This window comes from Melospiza georgiana, chromosome 14 (genome assembly GCF_028018845.1).
Source record: "Melospiza georgiana isolate bMelGeo1 chromosome 14, bMelGeo1.pri, whole genome shotgun sequence".
Taxonomy (NCBI): domain Eukaryota; kingdom Metazoa; phylum Chordata; class Aves; order Passeriformes; family Passerellidae; genus Melospiza; species Melospiza georgiana.
The window spans coordinates 6,757,289-6,774,416 of NC_080443.1; the positions used below are offsets into that span (position 1 = coordinate 6,757,289).

Consider the following 17,128-nt stretch of genomic DNA (forward strand, 5'->3'; position numbering starts at 1 on the left):
TATCAAGGGCTGGGATGCACATGGGGAGGGTGGCACGAGGCCACCCTGCACTGCACATGCACCAACCAACCAAGGCGGGCACCCAGCAGGACACCCGCACCGAGACTGCAAACACCAACACGTGCAGCAGCTAACAAGGACAAGAAAGATTAATAAATCCAAAAGTTGAAGCTGTAAAAATGCACTTCTTCAAGCAGCTAAAGAAATACTGCGGATGGGATGACAGCCAGAATGTGGAAGGAAGAGGCAGAAGCAAGGGGATAGTTTAGCAAATATCTGTGGAACATCTTCGGGAGCGGGGGAGGTAGCTGTGGACGCGAGGACTAATGTGACACCTATATATAACAGCAGCTCTAGGGAAGATCAAGGAAATTAAACACCAGTCAGCCTGATTTCAGCAGTGGGAAAGATATTGGAAACACTAATCAGGGACAAAATAGGGAAAGTTATGATTTAATTAAAGATATTCAGCATGGATTCACAAAAGGGAGATCATACGTAACAAAACTAATAGAATATTTTGAAAAAAAATCACACCCCATGGGAAAACAAAAAAAACCCAACAAAAAACCAAACTCAAAAATAATCAAAGGAATCCATGACCATGATTTACATGGGCTCTCTGAAAGGTAGTGCCACATGATCCCCTAACAGGCTACAACGCCGTAAGTTCTGACGAGAGGCTGAGCTAAATAATGCATCACGACCCGGACAGCATGTGAGGGCACAGTGCTCTGCATGCTAACAGCAAGAGCAGAGTGTGCAAGGGGAGAGCTGGCCTGCCCCAAAGATCTCTGCAGAACCTCGGCTCATTCAGCTTCTGTTTCAACAGCATGCAGAAACGGGATGAAATTTATTCAGACTAGGAAATGGAGGAGAAGCCGCAGACAATTTGAATGAAGGGACAATATATAAATAAAAAAAATCCAGCCTGCCTTTTAGCGAGCAGGGAAAGTGATGGGATATGATTCAATAGAGAAAAAATGTCAAGTGACATAGTGGTAAGAACAAAAGGCAGGCAACACTCGCCACTCTTCTTAGTGGAGGCAGAAGGGGCAGAAGCAGGGTGAAAAATGAGAAATAAAAGTCAAAATCTGAAGCCTATAACCTAATGTCAGCATAAAAAGAAGCAGAGATATTTCTGGAATCTCCAAACTGACTAACTGTGAAAAATCATTCCTGTACTGTTTAAGAGGACAACAAGCAAATATTTTTTGTACCATACCCTAACTTTATCACTGGGCCTAGACAGAGCATCCAAAAAGCCAAGTGACAAAATTATCTCAGTTTGTTAGAATCCAAATAGAAGCCCAGGTAGGGATAACACCATTGCTGAAGTAGCCTCACGTTACAGCCCCATCTAATAACGAGCAGGCACGAGCTGAAGCTAAGAAAAAGCAGGCACTAATGGAATTTAAGTGGAATTTCTTTACACAGAGATGATAGTCAATGTCACGCACAACCCAGGGCAGCATTAGCAACCTGTGGAAAAATATTACACCATGACTCACTCAGAACAAAAGCCAAACAGTGCAATTACATTCCTGACTTTTCATCCTTCAGTACTTTAAAACTACGAGAGCTGCTATTCAAATGAAATATTATAAAATAAAGACTGTTAATTTGTATCATGGGCCAGGAAAAAAATGTAAGTCGGCTCAAATCTGCACATTTTCATGCACGAAACATGTGAAAGCAGGTAACTGAGAGGTGCCAGAGGATGCACAAAGAACGACCCTCCAGCTGAGCTGCTGGGAAGCCCCACTGCCCAGCAGCCTCTGCAGTCTGCCCTCATGCCGAGCTCACTTCAGCTTCTTTGGTGGGGAGGATTATGATTTCCCAGGCAAAAATTATATCCCAAAAAAGGGCCATAAGGTCATCACCAATGCTCTTGGTGATGTTTCTGCCTTAAAAGCCCAGCATGAAGTTACTAGAAATAGGAGGCCAGAAATTCTGCTGCTCCAACTACCACGGAAACAAATGGGATTTACACGCAACACTACAGCCACAGTGCAAGTGACAGACTGGTGTCTACAGTTGTCTGTAACTCATAGGACAGCCCTTATGCCTGTCTCCTAATGCATGTTAATTCTTGAGTGTTTTCAGGGCTACACCTTCATGGTATAGCCTTAAAACCAGTGATTTGTAGTGCAAGTCCCAAGAGATGTGACACTGTCACCCTCTGCAAGCACAGTGTGATAAATACTGGAAATACACAGATCACAGGACTAAGAAGGGATCAATAGCAAGGAAAGGGAGGGTGAGGGAGGAGACAGAAGCCAGTTCACCACAATCTCGCAGCAGGACAAGGGCTCTGTGTTACAGGTGCCATGTCCTGGCTGCCCCACATCTGCCCTTCCCTCCTTGGCTTCTTAGAGAGTCACATCTGCTCCTAACAGGACATGCCATTATTTCTGTCCCATTCTGCCCCTAAACATCACCAACATCCCACCTCCTGCTGGGACACGAGGTGGATTCAGGGTCTCTTGCAGGGTGCAGAGGAAAGGTGGGGATCCCACTGCCTGCCAGCACACCCGTCTATGGGATACACAAAAAACAGGAGGGGGTGGTTTTGGCAACACATGGCATGAGGATATTTTGCTCAGAGCAAAGCAAAAATCTCTGTCCACACTCCCACCTCCCATCCAGAGAAAGGACAGCATGAAGTTACAGCTATGGAAACTCATACAAACAGCAGTGAGCTTTAATTCACAACCGAGCCAAGCACAGAGCCCCTTAATTACAACCAGACCCATGAATGTGAGGTGTCTAGAATGAAAACAAAGGGTTAAAATACCTGTCTGGATTTTTTCTTGAAAATCAGTCATTGAGAATCATCTGTCAGTAAGACAAAATTAATTACTACAAGGAAAATTGAAAAAAAAAGCAACATAAATTTAAATATTACATAATATTACAAAAATGTTCATAAAATCCTACTGTTAATGATGCACGTTCACCTTTCTTATACTCCAACTAACCAAGATTATTATACCCAATTTGCAATAATCAAAAGAGAGAGGAAAAGAAAAGACTTTTTTTTTTTTTAAATTTCTTTGTCTGACTTTAGAAGCTTTGGAAAAAGCCTCAAATTACAGTAACTTGCAAAATTCAGTCATATTTTTGAATACTGTTCGAGGGCTGGTGCTGAAGAAATTGCTGAAGTCTAAATGTTAGACATTTATGCTTAACAAAGCTAGTAAATAGAAGCCTTAACTACTTCATTCACTCGAAGGCAATTATTGCACTTCTCTTGCAAGTATTTTACTAATTTATGCATAGTTAGTCTTACTTAGGCATTAAATCAATTACTGGTAATATATTAAATATGTTCTTAAGTTTAACATGCAAATACAGTTCTGCACTGGAGTTTTAAGGCCTTTTTTGGAGACATTTGTACGTGTTTACATTAAAAGGGCTTTAAAAATTTGGCAGCAAATAGATGCACAAGCTTCTTACAGCAGAGGCACAAACCTCCCACATACCCCAGGCCAGCACCCAGATGCTGCAGGATTGAAAGTCAAGAATCAGGAGAAACACCATTCACCTCCAAAAAAAGGTTAAAAAATATATATCCTAGCCAGCATATTATATGGAGTGCTGCCTCCAGCTGGGATAATTATTAAATTAATAATTTAAAAAAGGCACTCAACAGTCCTTGAGACATTAAGCCTGAACACCAAAAGCTAACAGGATGATAAGGAGTAAGTTCAGCAGAAGCTGGCTACATTCACCCCATAAGACATTGCTGGGTGCCTCAAGTGAGAGGCTGAACAGCCTTTTTATTGTGGTTCCAAAGAAGGGGCTTTGGCACTGTGCAGTGCAAGTCCAGAAGGTATATGTACCTCAGGAAAAGCAGAGCTTCTCTTGGTAGAGAAACATAAAAATAATAATAATAAAATATTTTACAAAATTAAGAATTCCAGAATTCAGCAAAAAGCTTTTTTTAAAAAAATAAATGAAGTGTACAGAACCATTAATACTCCCCTGCACCCAGAGAACGGCTCCCAGCTGACTGCTACTGGAACTGCCCCTGGACAAAATCAGGTACCACCAAAGCACGGAGCCTCAGAGCTCAAAGAGCAAGGCATGGGCACAGCATCTGCTGTGACAAACAGCATAAAGATCTGCCCTGAGGGTGCAGTACCTCCGTGCTTCCTTCTGTAAAATTTCCCTAAAAAAAACAAAAAAAAAGAGAAAATCTTGAATAAGAACTGCTAATGCTGTAGAGTCACAGAAGTCCTGTGTTAACAGGGCAGAAAATCAGGGGTGCTCACACAGCAGGGCACTTTTGAGGAAGCTGCTCGTCCCCACCTGGACCAGCACCAAGAAAATCACTGGTTCCTTCTTGGACTCTGTTTCCTCAATCAAGAAAGCTGAGACTACAAATTGCTATTAAAAATTGGAAGGAAAAAGTGTCTTTTTGTTGAAGACATGAAGGGGAAGGGAGGGGGGAATAGTAAAGCAGCAGAAAATGGGGATTGGTTGCCAAACTGGAAAAATCAATTATTCTACTGAACAACAGTAGATACAAATATAGCTGCCTCTACTCCCTCCTCCTCCTCCTCCTCCATTGAACAAATTGTTAAAAGAACCAACAATCTGTTGAACGACAACCCCCGGTATGGTGTCATCGTTTAAAAAGTGAACACAGAAAAGGTCTTGTTAAAAACGAGCCACAAAGCTCCAGACACAATTTTGGATTCGCCCTGGGTGAATCCCTGTGCTCGTTTTGTTGAGTTAAAAGCAGCCATTCTGAACCGGGTGTTTGATCATATCAATGCAAATAAATGCTTGAAAAGCACCCAAAACAGCCCAGATCATGACGATAGTGTTTGGACTCCTTCCATCTAAAAGCAAATTCCCACAGTCACTTAGCCCCCCATGTAAGATCATCTTCACTTGGTTGTTTGGGTTTTTTTAAAAACCATATAACAGTATTGTCTTTGGTCCAATTATTGTACTTTTAAATGCAAAATGAGGCTTCAAAACCAGCTGATAAATGCTTCTCTTCATGCAGGATGAATAAAAACCTGGTGGTGACACACCAGGTTGGCAGCATTGTAGAGCAAGGTCCTGCGGGTTTCTTTGAAAAAACTGCTCCAGCATTAGAGGCGGACAAAGGAAAATAGTGGGAATTTGTCTTCCGTGCCACATTGTTGATTAGGGCAGTGCTGAATGAAATGGGAGTGTCAGTAAGGCAAGGCTGCAGTGTGGGGGCTGAGGTTTGGCTCAGGATGGGTGCTGAGAGCAGGGACCCAATGGACAGCAGCAGGGCTGGGCACCCACAGGCACCTGCAGCATCCTCATTTCTTTAAAGAGGTTTTGCCTCTTTACTGTTAAAATAGTGATAAGGGATGCAGTATTGAGAGATAATGAGTATTTCCAAGATAAACCAGACAAATGATGTGCCATGCCAGAAGACCATGGCCAACACAACATTACAATGGCTCCTGGTTTGGCCATCTCACTCCAAGTTATGATTTTTTAACATTTCCAGCCCATGGCAGGTGGGTTTGCGTGTTTGTTAATAAAACAGGATCTCATGGCAAGCTTCAAAGCCATTTTTACCCTTGTACTCTCAGGCACTTACTACAAGGAATGCACTCATGCCAATCTACTTCATTTGCCAGGCTGATAAAATAAATAATGCTGGACACCGTTTTTGCTTTCTTTTCTTTGTCAGATGACTACATTAAAAAAAACATGCTAAAAATCTAAGAATCTTAATAGCTGTTGTGCATTCGGCAGATGGTACCATCTAGACCCAGCTAATTTGAGGCCAAGCAGTCTAAATCCCAGCTTCAGACAAGGAATAAAATTTAATAGTGAAATAGCGGGGTGAAAACAATGATGAGAGAATTGAGGGGATCATCCATTCCCTTTGCTTGGAAAATAAAGGGTAGTTACTATTCTTGATGGCAGAAGGTTTGACCAATGTGCCAACAAAAAAACTGAACTTGATTCCTCATCTATTCTGTAAAAGTGCCAATTCAGGAGTCACGTGTGATTTTCAAAGGGGCAAAGGGATACAAGCCATGCTTAATTCTACCTTTGCTCTACAAAAATATCTTTAAAACAGCAAACCGTGAAAATTAAAGCAGTTTCCAAAATATTTACCCTAAGAAAATATGCCACAGCTGAACTGTGCATAGAAACTGTTATTTTCTGCTCCTATATTTAAAGCTATTTTTTTAATTCTTTCTAATGAGGAGAGCTACTTTTCAGGGAGGAAAGCACAGCAAAACTGAAAAGAAAGAGAATGATTCCCAAGTACAAAGTGCAATGAAAGGCTGTATATGCTTTTCATGTAAGCATACATTATGCCTTCCATATTGTTAAAACTTGCTCATCACTGAACTACTCTACATGTAACTAAATTACAAATGGCTCAATGATAACAAAACATAGCAAATTAAGACAGAATCAGGTCAGACTTCTGTTTGAATTATCTAACTGAGTCTCTAACTGGCACAGTGTTTGGCCACAGTCAAAAATACATTAAATACATACAATATTTACAATAAATATTTACAATACATATTTTTATATATAGACATATATATGTCTATGAGTGTGAAAAAAATGCATTAGAAAAAAAAAAAGACAAAATGCACAGCAGCCAAAACCCATGTGCCAAGGAGATAAGGGGGGATACAAGACACATTTAGACCAAAACTCCTTAATTTTGGGTACAATCAGAATCTCCCCCCCCAAAAAAAACCCACCCAAAAGCAACAAAACAGAACTGAAAGACATTGAGATGCAAGACAAAGCATTTGCATCTTTGGATACCTGATTTGATCCTGTCATCAGGGAGGTAGACACCATCTCCGATACTCAGAGACTGTGTGAAATTATAGACAGAAATCACACTAAAAAATGCTAAAGGCAGTGATCAGACTAAAAGGTTCATTGCAAGGAGAAGGTAGTAATACTGCACATTAATGAAAGCCTGGACCTATCACCTGCTGTAATAATTATCATGCTAATATGGGGGGTTGCCTCGGTTTGTGGTTTTTGGCATCCTATTACTACCAGAAACTGCAAATTCAAACACTCTATGTGTAACATAAATGAAAATATTCTCACCTTAATGCTGCGCAGAAGAAATAAATTATGTTTGGTTTTCTTTTTTTTTATTTTTTTCATTTTCACTTTTAAATTTCCTTTGACTGGGTGAACCTCAGGCTATGGAAATACACACAGGCATTGTAGCTGCACAGATACCAGCATACAAATCTCTTCTGTACAGGAAACACATCAACACTAATCCATTTTCTGTACAAAATGTAAAACTTCACATGTTCTGTTCAAGCTCATTACTGACTAGTATCTTAAGCTTGTCAAGTGTTCTAAAGGAGCTTTCCAAGAGAAGTTTGTAGTTAAGCATATGGTAAGCTCGTCCAGTCCATATGACTGGTTGAGCATCGACCACTACTGTTGATACAGTTTCCCTCAATATTATGACAGTATTTGTCAATGAAAATTAAATTGCTGTCAAACTTTTCCCACTAAACTTACAGCACAGCACTCAGAGAGAGCCAGCTTCATGACTCAAGCCAATAAGGCCTCTTCTAAACACTCTCTTTTTTTTGCCCATTTGTGGAAAATTCCCTCTGGATTTATTTCTGACTTTTGCAATAACCTATAACGGCTTTCCAGCTCTTTCTGTGGAAAAAATCTGTGAAGCCATATTTAATGCATTTACTGTCTTTTCTTATAGTGTGTGAAAATCACAGAGTGCAATATCTGGGTGATCTGTAAGGGCAGGTGCTCACAGACCGTAGAACGCGTGACAACGCTGTGCCAAACTTGAGGGATCACACATGGATGCAATGTGTCCTGCTCATATGCTAAAATATCTGCCTGGAGTTCATATTTTGAGGGTCAGGGAATAATCACATAATGAGAAAAGCTTGAAAAAAAACCTAGACCAAGCAGGTTCAAAAAATAACAATTACAGTTTTATTATCTTTTTTTTAAGGAGTTGGTGAAATATCGCATGTTTTAAACAAACATGCTGCACATTTGTTCTTCACCTTTTAACATTGTTTTCAAATGCTGAAAAACAATCCCCACAAATAAAATACTTATAACTTTCTAAACAATTATGTCAATGAAGGCTGCTTCTTAATCAATTTTAAAATTTTAAAAAAAGTGACATTATAGCTATTTGTATGGGGTAATAGCTATTTCTATGGCTATTTCTATGGGGTTAATATCACACTGAAAAAAAAAAAAAAAGGTGTACTATAAGATAGCAACAATGAATAGGCAGTCAGGGAAGAAGAAAAATATTGATGCATATACCAAGAACACAGAAATGGCATTAATTGCAGTAGGTACTGTAAGAGAGTTGCTGCTTTTAGTTGGTGCTTTACCATCTCACTTCAACACATGAATCTGGTCTCAGCTACAGGAAAATACTTCTAAGATTGATTTAAATAATCATTCTGGAATTGGACTTCTTTGCTACCATTCTCCTGCATTTCTCATTAGCTGACCCAGCCAGTGCCTCAGGACCAGCAAACCAATGCTAGGTGATACTTGCTAAAACGTGACCACCAAATTTTAGAAACTGCCCCAGCTGCTGGTGTGCCTGTGATGGGGAGCAAGTCCCAGTTTGGGCTGGGCAGAGCCCACTGAGGACATCCCAAGGCAAGTCTCAGGCCTGGCACAGGTGATTTTCAGAGGCCAGGAACAGCTAAGCAGCTGATGTCCCCTGGGAGGCTCCCTGGCTCTGCTGGAGGGGCCTGGGAGCGCTGGTCTGCAGGATGCTGACATGGGAATAGAGGCTCTCCAAGCCCAGCACCAGCTGGGGCAGCTGCAAGCCCAGGGACCACCTCACCCTGGGACTTTTGTCTGCAACATTTATTGTGTTAATAAAACAGTCCTACTCAAACAGATGGGCTCTCTTTCCATCCAAACACAGGAGATGGCAAATACCTGACGTCTCCAGGTCCTTCCACAACCAGGTGCTTCAGTTTGATTTTTCTACTCTAACAGATCGAGCACACATGAAAATTTTGATGTGGTAGAAAATCAGAAGTCAAGATGTTTTTCTCTTTTCTAATCTGGGCATGCAGAAATACAAATCAGCAGCAGTGAGGCTTTTCTTCTTTAGGGATCCTTTTGTAAGGGACAGGGGATAGTGCTCAAGGTCGTTGGCTTTTCTGTTTTTGACGAAATTATTTGTCTGCTCTTAAATTCAATGGGCAATTTCAGTAGCAGCCACTTCCAAAAGCCTAAATTTGGCAGTTTGTAATACTTAGTCAGTCTGTTGGGAAGGCAGCAATGTCCCTAAAATACAGATATGGAATTAAAATATGGAGCAGAACAATGACTCTATTTGTCTCTTATATGGAGACACATACACAGAGATTACTCAGATGGAAAAAGGGATATAAGAAGAATCCCAGAAATGACAAGTGCACATTAAGCATCATCATGTTTTAGACTGAGATATTTCTTTGAGAAATTATTTGCAACTCGGAGCTGTACCTCTGCAGCACACACATGGCTTGGGTATGATGAGCAATTGGAGCAGAGATTAGCTGGAGACTCTAGCAGAGAAAAATGGGAGAAGGGTGATACATATCTATGTTCAAAGGTGATAATGTCACCCTGGCCCATCACAATTTCAGTAGGCTGATGGTGGAATTTAAGCCTCTCTCATATCGAGCGCACAAAGAGGTACATCTTGGCAGTATAACAAAAGCCAATGTGGGTGGCAAGGTAGCTGCAAATTTAAGCATGAATGCTCTGGATGTGGGGGCTTGCACCTGATTACCAGATGCTTCAAGCAGATGGCCAGGGAGAGGAGAGAACAAGGCTCATGGTTGCTTTGATAGGGTTACAAAAAGCACCAAAACCAGGAAACAGAAAAAAAAGAAAACTTCCCTGACTGCACAAGGCATCAGATCAACAGGGCCACAGAGACACAGCACACTCTGCACCAGATTTGGGAGGCAAGTCCCACAAGCAGGCTGGTGGTTCAATATCAGCAGCAAGACTCATTGAAATGGGGTTCAGGAGAGTGGGCAAAATTATATATATATATATTACATTACCACCATGAAGAATAGGGAGCTGCTATCTAAATACAGGATATTCTGGGGTTTTCCACCTTGGAGTTCCTCCATAGGAGGCTTTGCACTGATGTATCATTTACTACATGAGGGAATCAATATAGGCTCTTTCTCTGAGGCTGGGACTGACGCTTGTAGGAATGCTTCCCTACAACAGTCAGAAGTGCCAGAGCTTGCTAAAAAAAACCCCAAAATCACAAAAAAAAAAAAAAAAAAGCATTACAAAGGAAAAATCAGAAAGCTCATTCTGTTCAGAGGCAAGGTTTTGAGAAACAGCATTTCAGCTTCACACAACAGAGTACAAATTTGAGAATTTGACTCTACTTCACCCTGATGAGTAACCAGACAAATTTCAGCTGAGTAATCCCCCTCAATGACTTGAGCAGCATTTGTGTAATGGGATGCCTGTTCCTGCCTCAGGACCATCTGATCTGGCACTGTCAAAACACATTTCTGGCTGGAACAGGGGACAGGGCCCATCCAAAGACAGCCATGAGCCTTCCTGCCCTGATGTCCCCATGGGCACAGTGAGGGAGGGGGTTACAGAGCTGGTGTGAACCGTGGGTAACCAGTGACCTGAAATCATTAAAAATCTGTGTTCATCACATTTCTCAGGAGGAGGTGGCTTCAGCTGAGCTTCTTGGCTAACCTCCCACTCTGATCACCGCACCCTGCCAGCTCCACTGCCCTGTGTCCTTTTGGTTTAGTATTTTATTCTCCATAATTGCATCATTCCTTCCTGGTATTTCTGAGGAGCACACAGGATGGAGGGCAATGCTCTCTGAGGGCACCACCAGCCATCAAAATGGTTCTTGCACACCTGAGCACTACAGGAACATAGGGAAAGGACAGAAGCATGTCACCGTGCACCCAAATACAGCATCCAGCTGACACAATCCCCATGGACCTGCAAGGCAGTGGGTTTGGGTTCTCATTCAGAAACACAACTTCATATTCATGCTGCCAGCCTTAAAAATCTGCATCTACATCAGGATAATGAACGTTTCACTGATTATTGCAGTTTAAAATACCTAACGTGCTGCAGTGGAAGCACAAAGCTGAAGTTAGGAGTGATGTAGGGGGTGGCACGTTGCCTTCATGACTGCTGAGCCCAAAAGCCCCATCTTTCATCTTCCTGGTGGTGGCAAACCATGACCAAGAGGCTTGGTGCCTCCAGGCAGGGATGTACAGACCCTCTCTGAGAAGGCTCACAGCAGGAACTGCCACCTCCTCTATCACAAATATGCACAGAGAGAGAGTTCACTAAATTCCTTATCCCACCCCAGCCATGGGGATGCTTTATTTTACATTTGACAGCCAAACAGGTCCCTTTCTGGGGGACAGTCCCCTCTGCCTCCCCACACTGCCCGTGGCACTCAGGAGGAGGCAGAAGGGGCGGCAAGGAGGGAAGAAAGGAGAATTTCACTCGCTGTGGCCTCTCCTCCTCAGCGTGTTAATCATTACAGCTCATCCGCTCAGCACCACTTTTTCCTTCTGCACAAATAATTAAGAAACACCTGTGTTCTTTTCATTCAATAACACACGTTTCAGAGAAAGCCTCTCTTTTAAGCTTAGATTATTTTCTGTGACCACGATTCAGCTGACAAAATAACAATGACTCACTTTGCCAAGGACTGAGGAAGGAGGGGGGAGGGAGAGGCTGTCAACCCTACCTTAAAAATAAAAATATCAAATAAATATTATTGAAAATAAAGAAAGAAGCCACCTTAACATTTATCTCCTTCAAAATGGCCGGTGCCCCCATGCAACTTTGAAATCTGAATAAACTCCTGGAGGTGACTCTTTGCCAACATCCGTGCCTATGCCAGCTTTCTCACAAACGAACAGCTTGTATCTCCATGAAAACCAATGGATGGAACAAATTGTATTAAATTATGTAAAATGATACTAAAGAGCACAATCTACCAGTAAAAAAAAATATATTTAAAAATTGGAAAATCTTGTTTTTATAAATTTGAGAAAATTGTAAAATATAATTGGGGGAAGAATATTACATTTTTATTATACTTTAAGGGATGTCATGTGGATTTAAGCAGGAAATGAGATTTATTCTCTCATAGGTCAGACACACATAATTCTTTGGTGCCGTTGACACCTGTGAGTTATTTAGCCTTCCTCATACTTTAGCATGTAGAGAAATCCCATCTCTATGAAGCTGAGCATAGCCCTGTGACAGTCTCAAATTGTCCCTCCCCATCACACTGTAGGAGCTGTCAGTGCACATTATGTATCCAAATTTCTTTCTACTTCTCAGAGACCCTTTCTGGAGGGGGTGGGGGATGCAAATAACAGTAATTAGCAGCAAATTTACTATATCTTCAGAAAATTAAGGATATTTTCAGCACCTATTGGAGACTTTTGTAATTTAAATATCCTGATATGTCCATGCAAAGACCATTCCAGTAACTTTGCCTGAAATGGATTTTAAATTGATGATTTCCAAGCATGAGTCAGTTAATCATGAACAAAAAGATCTGACTATTTCTGTACCCAGGGTGGTGGAGAGGGTGAGGGTGTGAGAGCTTTTGGCTGATTTGAGGCTTTAAAGGACACTCTACTGACACAGAATAGGGAGTCAAAATTCAGGGCTTTGTTCTGACAGCCTGTAGCCCAGAGGGAGCCCCCTGGCACCCCAGCCTCGTGCAGGGCTGTGCCCACAGGTTGGAGGCAGATTTTAGAAAACAAGTTCATCCCTGTGATGGCAGCAGGACCTGGCTGTGGGCTGGTGGCTCCTGGTGGAGCCCTTCTGCTGCAGGCAGAGACAGAACATCCCCTGGGGCCAGGGGAGGTGGTCAGGGGGTCAGTGCCCAGGTGCATCCCTCACCTGCCTGGATCCACTGACAGGGCCAAGAAATGAAAAAGTCTGCTCTGGCTTATCCTGTCTTCAATCAAAGAGCCAGAGCACCATTAATCCAGTTTTAAAAGAAAGAGGCTTGTCTGCATGTACCTAATTTTTAATTCCCCCCCACCCCAATCCCTTTTTCTGTTTTCTCAGCCCCTTCCCTCTCCATTGCAAGGCCCTGAAATGCAGACTCATGATTCTTGGCTGCAACAGATAGATAATTTATTCTGCAACTGCATTAACTCAGCGTACATCTAAACCTTCCTAACCTGACTCTGGAAGACTCTGCCACATGACTGAGGGGTAGCTTGAACTCTTAGTTCTGCCACATCGCTCTCCACTGGAGATCTTTGCAATCCCCAAAAACCCCTAAAAATAATAAAAAAAAACTTCTGCAGCCAGTAAAGCACATACAAGAACTGCTCAGCAGGACAAATGAGCATTGTAGCTTCCATAGTCACATACACCACAGGGAGCCCCAACTAATTTCCACTCTCAATGGAGCTTATACAGACCTGGAAGCTTAAAATTGTTCCCGTCTTTGCAATGAATAACAGTGGGATCCTGTAAAAAAGACACTCCTTTCCTGAAAGGCAAGAGGAATTTGAAGGCCTGGGGGCTGCACTGGGAGAAGTTGCTCTGCCCTTTCCCTACAGCTACAGGGTAACTGGCAAAACCAAATACACCCAATAAACCACATGGGCTTCCCTGACCAACCACTGCCTGGAAGCCACCTCCTCTGTCAGCAAAAGAGCACCTGAGACTTGTAAATCATGAGGCCAGCACTGCCTTCTGGAAAAGGACAGTGTGGTTGCTATTTTTGGAAACAGGTAGAGCTTAAGAGCTGGCTCTGAAGGGTTAATGCTTGGACTTGACAAATTTCCCTGTCTCAGTGATCCAGTCACCACCACAGCCTACCCCCGTGACTCACAACAGCTGGAGTTGCTAAACTGGCAGCGTCACAGTGTGGCATCAGGAAAATTAGGATAAAAAAACATATACAAAACGCAAGAAATCCTAATAAATTCTGGAAACTGTAGACATGTAAATCTCCAAGCGCTAAAAAAGCATCCTGCTAGAGAAACTATTTTTAAAAAAGGCTATTAGGAGGTGTGAAAGCGAAGCTGTCTATTATGCTTCTAAAGAAAGGCACCAAATGCTTATTTTTCATCCCACTGAATTGTGAGCGCCCGTTTCTGACAGACAGTTAGCACAAGGTCACTGCCAGTCAGCGGCTCCCGGCCAGCAGAGCCTCCCGGACAGGGAGGGCCCAGACACTTGGGGAGAAAATTCAACTTGCTGCAACAACGCTGCTTTAGATCATCTGAATGAAACCTGATCCCAGCTGCTGCTCCCTGGGTTTCTCTTCCATACCTTTTCTTATGCAGCGGGATAATTTGATATATTTTTTTCATCGTTTCAATCCAGCAGCTCCTCTACTTACGTGGTATTTTTAATGGGGTAAATTGAGGGAATAAAGTATAATAATAAAAATAAAAAGATGGGGAAAATATTTCCTTCCCCTCTGTGTGGCTCCCACCGCAGACAATGCAAATCCCACAACACATGTTTGCAGGGAAATCAGAGCACACTCAGGGCTAGAAGTGCAAATTCGTCTCATCTAAATGATTAAACTAGTAACAGTTATAAACAAAGAGCTTTTTATCCCACTGATTTCAGGATGGGTTAGTGCTTTTCTCCAAACAGTCTTCAAATAGTTTATGCTAACCAAAATATCCCTCCAAAAACAGAGCCTTGCAGTGACCAAATAAACAAGAAGATTACTCCGAGGGGGAGACGGCAGCACACGAGGGGAATCCAAACTTTGTGGGGCTGTGCTGAGATCCTGACAAACCCAGCAAGCTCCATGGTCACAATTTTATCTATACAAAAGTTCTTATTAATGTCCAACCTGCAGCAAAAATCGTGCACACAGAAACCCCTTCCTTCTGTTTCAATTCCTGTGATTTCAGCCTAAAGTGCCCTCAGATTTTTTTCTCTTTGTACTTTACTATCTAAACACTTAGGTTTGCATATTTATTTATTTATAAATCTTGAAGGAACTTTGAGAAAGCAGTTATCAAAGAAGATAGAGGACTATGTGGTCCAATTTCATCTTTATCATTTGTCCATAAACCCCTCAGCTGTCCACAAACCAACAATCCCAAATCCTCATGCCTTCTCCTTCCTGCAGGTATGAGCAAACCTAGATCTTTACTAACTATCCAATACTCCCTTCCCCAAGTGCCAGGAGGACATTTCCTGTCTCATGTCAAAAGCTGCTCACAGAGTTCAGGTATCAGACCCACAGGCTGTAGCAAAACTGCAGCAAAACCCTTAATTTGCTTTCACATTGGCTTCTCTTTTTTTTTTAATATTAAAAACATATTTCATCATTACGATCCACATTTCCATTCACACATCTTTTTCATTATTTTTTATCAGCTCATCTAAAATGATACACCAAGTGCTACCTAAAGAGCCAGTTTAATATTAGTTCTTAGAAGGAAAAGATCTGACTCTGATTTTGCTCAGAACTCGCTTCCATGAAGCTGTTGAAGCCACACTGGCAGAAAAGTGATGTAAATAAGAGCAGGATCAGCTTACAGGTGTTAGGCAGCAGAGTAAAAGAATACATTCATATAAAATCTTACAGGTATAGCACTCTATACCTGTGATGAAAGTGCTATTTAGGCACACAGCAGTTGAATGAACAAAAGAATGCCTTTTTAAAAAAAAATATATTTGTGTCATTACAAAACACCATGGGAACAATTGCTTTCTCTCCCAAATGTTGCCTGAAAAATCCAGAGTACTTGGAGTAATAAGGACCTTTTCCAAATTCAGTGCTTCTAAAAATATGAGGTCTATCATAAAAAGACTTATACAGGTGATACACAGTTTTTTCATCAGACTTTTATGCAAGATATTGGGCTTGCATATTACACATTATTCAAAAAGAATAATTAAAGTCCTACATGGACACGTATCTGCCTCAGGGCAGACCTTTTATGTTGTTTTGCATTCCATGTGTCACTCAAAAGAATTGCAACTGGGAAATGATGTTGAACTAAAATAAGACAAGAACACATTGACTAAAATTATACCCTGTCCAATTTGCTGACACCCCTTTAGACATCTTGCCATGATTGCTCTGGTGCAACCACTGTTCTGTGTATGGGTGACATTTAAACTGAGCATAGTTGCACACTGAAATCAAATAAAGGATTTCAGGACTTTTTTTTCCTTCTCCTTTTTGATACTGAAAAGTACATGGGATTTGAAGGCAGAAGAAAAAGGACACACTTTGAGCAGTGATCTGCTTTTGTTATCCTGTCTAGGAAAAGCATTGTTAGTTTTCTACAATTAATATATTTGTGTGAGAATAATCAGTTTAGGAGCTTGAACCTTCAGCTCTCATGTGCCCAAAACTCCTACAGAAGTTCGTGGGGGGGTTTCAGCTCATGAGGATAACAGGGCTGAGCCTTGATTCTGTAAAACCAGATTTGCCCAAGGCTGACAAGTGATCACATTGAAGTGGCCCATTCTTTGTGTGGCTGGCCTGGTTCCACAGGCTGTGGCCCCGGAGGCTGAGGGGGTGCATGGCAGCAGCGCCTTCTGGGGGTCCCCTCATCCCACCCCAGCCCCTGCCCTCCCAGCAGCTGCTCAGAAAGACGGGAGCACAGGATGAAAACCCAGGGATTCTTATGATACATTAGAGCTTTTTTAAACCACTTAGAGCTAAATTTAACACATCCTCTGCATGCTACCCATCCCACCTTTCCTTCCCACCTCTAGCCTTCTCTTCGGCTGTTTTGTTTTCTCTTTCATTTCACTCACTTCCTTAATTAAGTTGATAATGTAATTATGTCACAGCTGTAGCATCCTCCTCTTGCAGAGGTGGCTGGATTTCTGTAACTTCAGCCTGTTTGATGATTGAGTGATAGATACAGAGATAATTGTAACTTCTCAGAAATCTTATTTATAAGTTGTAAAAGGAAGGCACTGGCTACAGCACGAGGGGGACTAATGTTTGGTATCAAGTGGGTCGTGCTTGCTTTCTGTAAAAAGTCAGAGCTATGCAGGAGAAGGGAAGCAGCAGGGAATGAGGGTATTTAACACAGAATTCTTAAGTGCTGGGAGAGGGAAAGCACTTCAGTAGGGGGAGGGAAAG

The 17,128-nt window shown here is 41.9% G+C and overlaps 1 protein-coding gene across 7 annotated transcripts in view; it reads right to left on the reverse strand.

Moving 5' to 3' along the window:
• Nucleotides 1-17,128, reverse strand: part of ZNF536 (zinc finger protein 536) — a 344,528-nt gene that overhangs the window by 57,098 nt on the left and 270,302 nt on the right. Inside the window, exon 11 of one of the 7 annotated variants that reach the window (XM_058034049.1) lies at nucleotides 2,808-2,838. The exons of the other annotated variants lie outside the window; for them this stretch is intronic. Coding sequence (XP_057890032.1) covers nucleotides 2,825-2,838 — 14 coding nt within the window. The 3' untranslated portion in view covers nucleotides 2,808-2,824. Of the gene's footprint in view, nucleotides 1-2,807; nucleotides 2,839-17,128 lie in introns of those variants that run through there. 7 annotated transcript variants of the gene reach the window in all.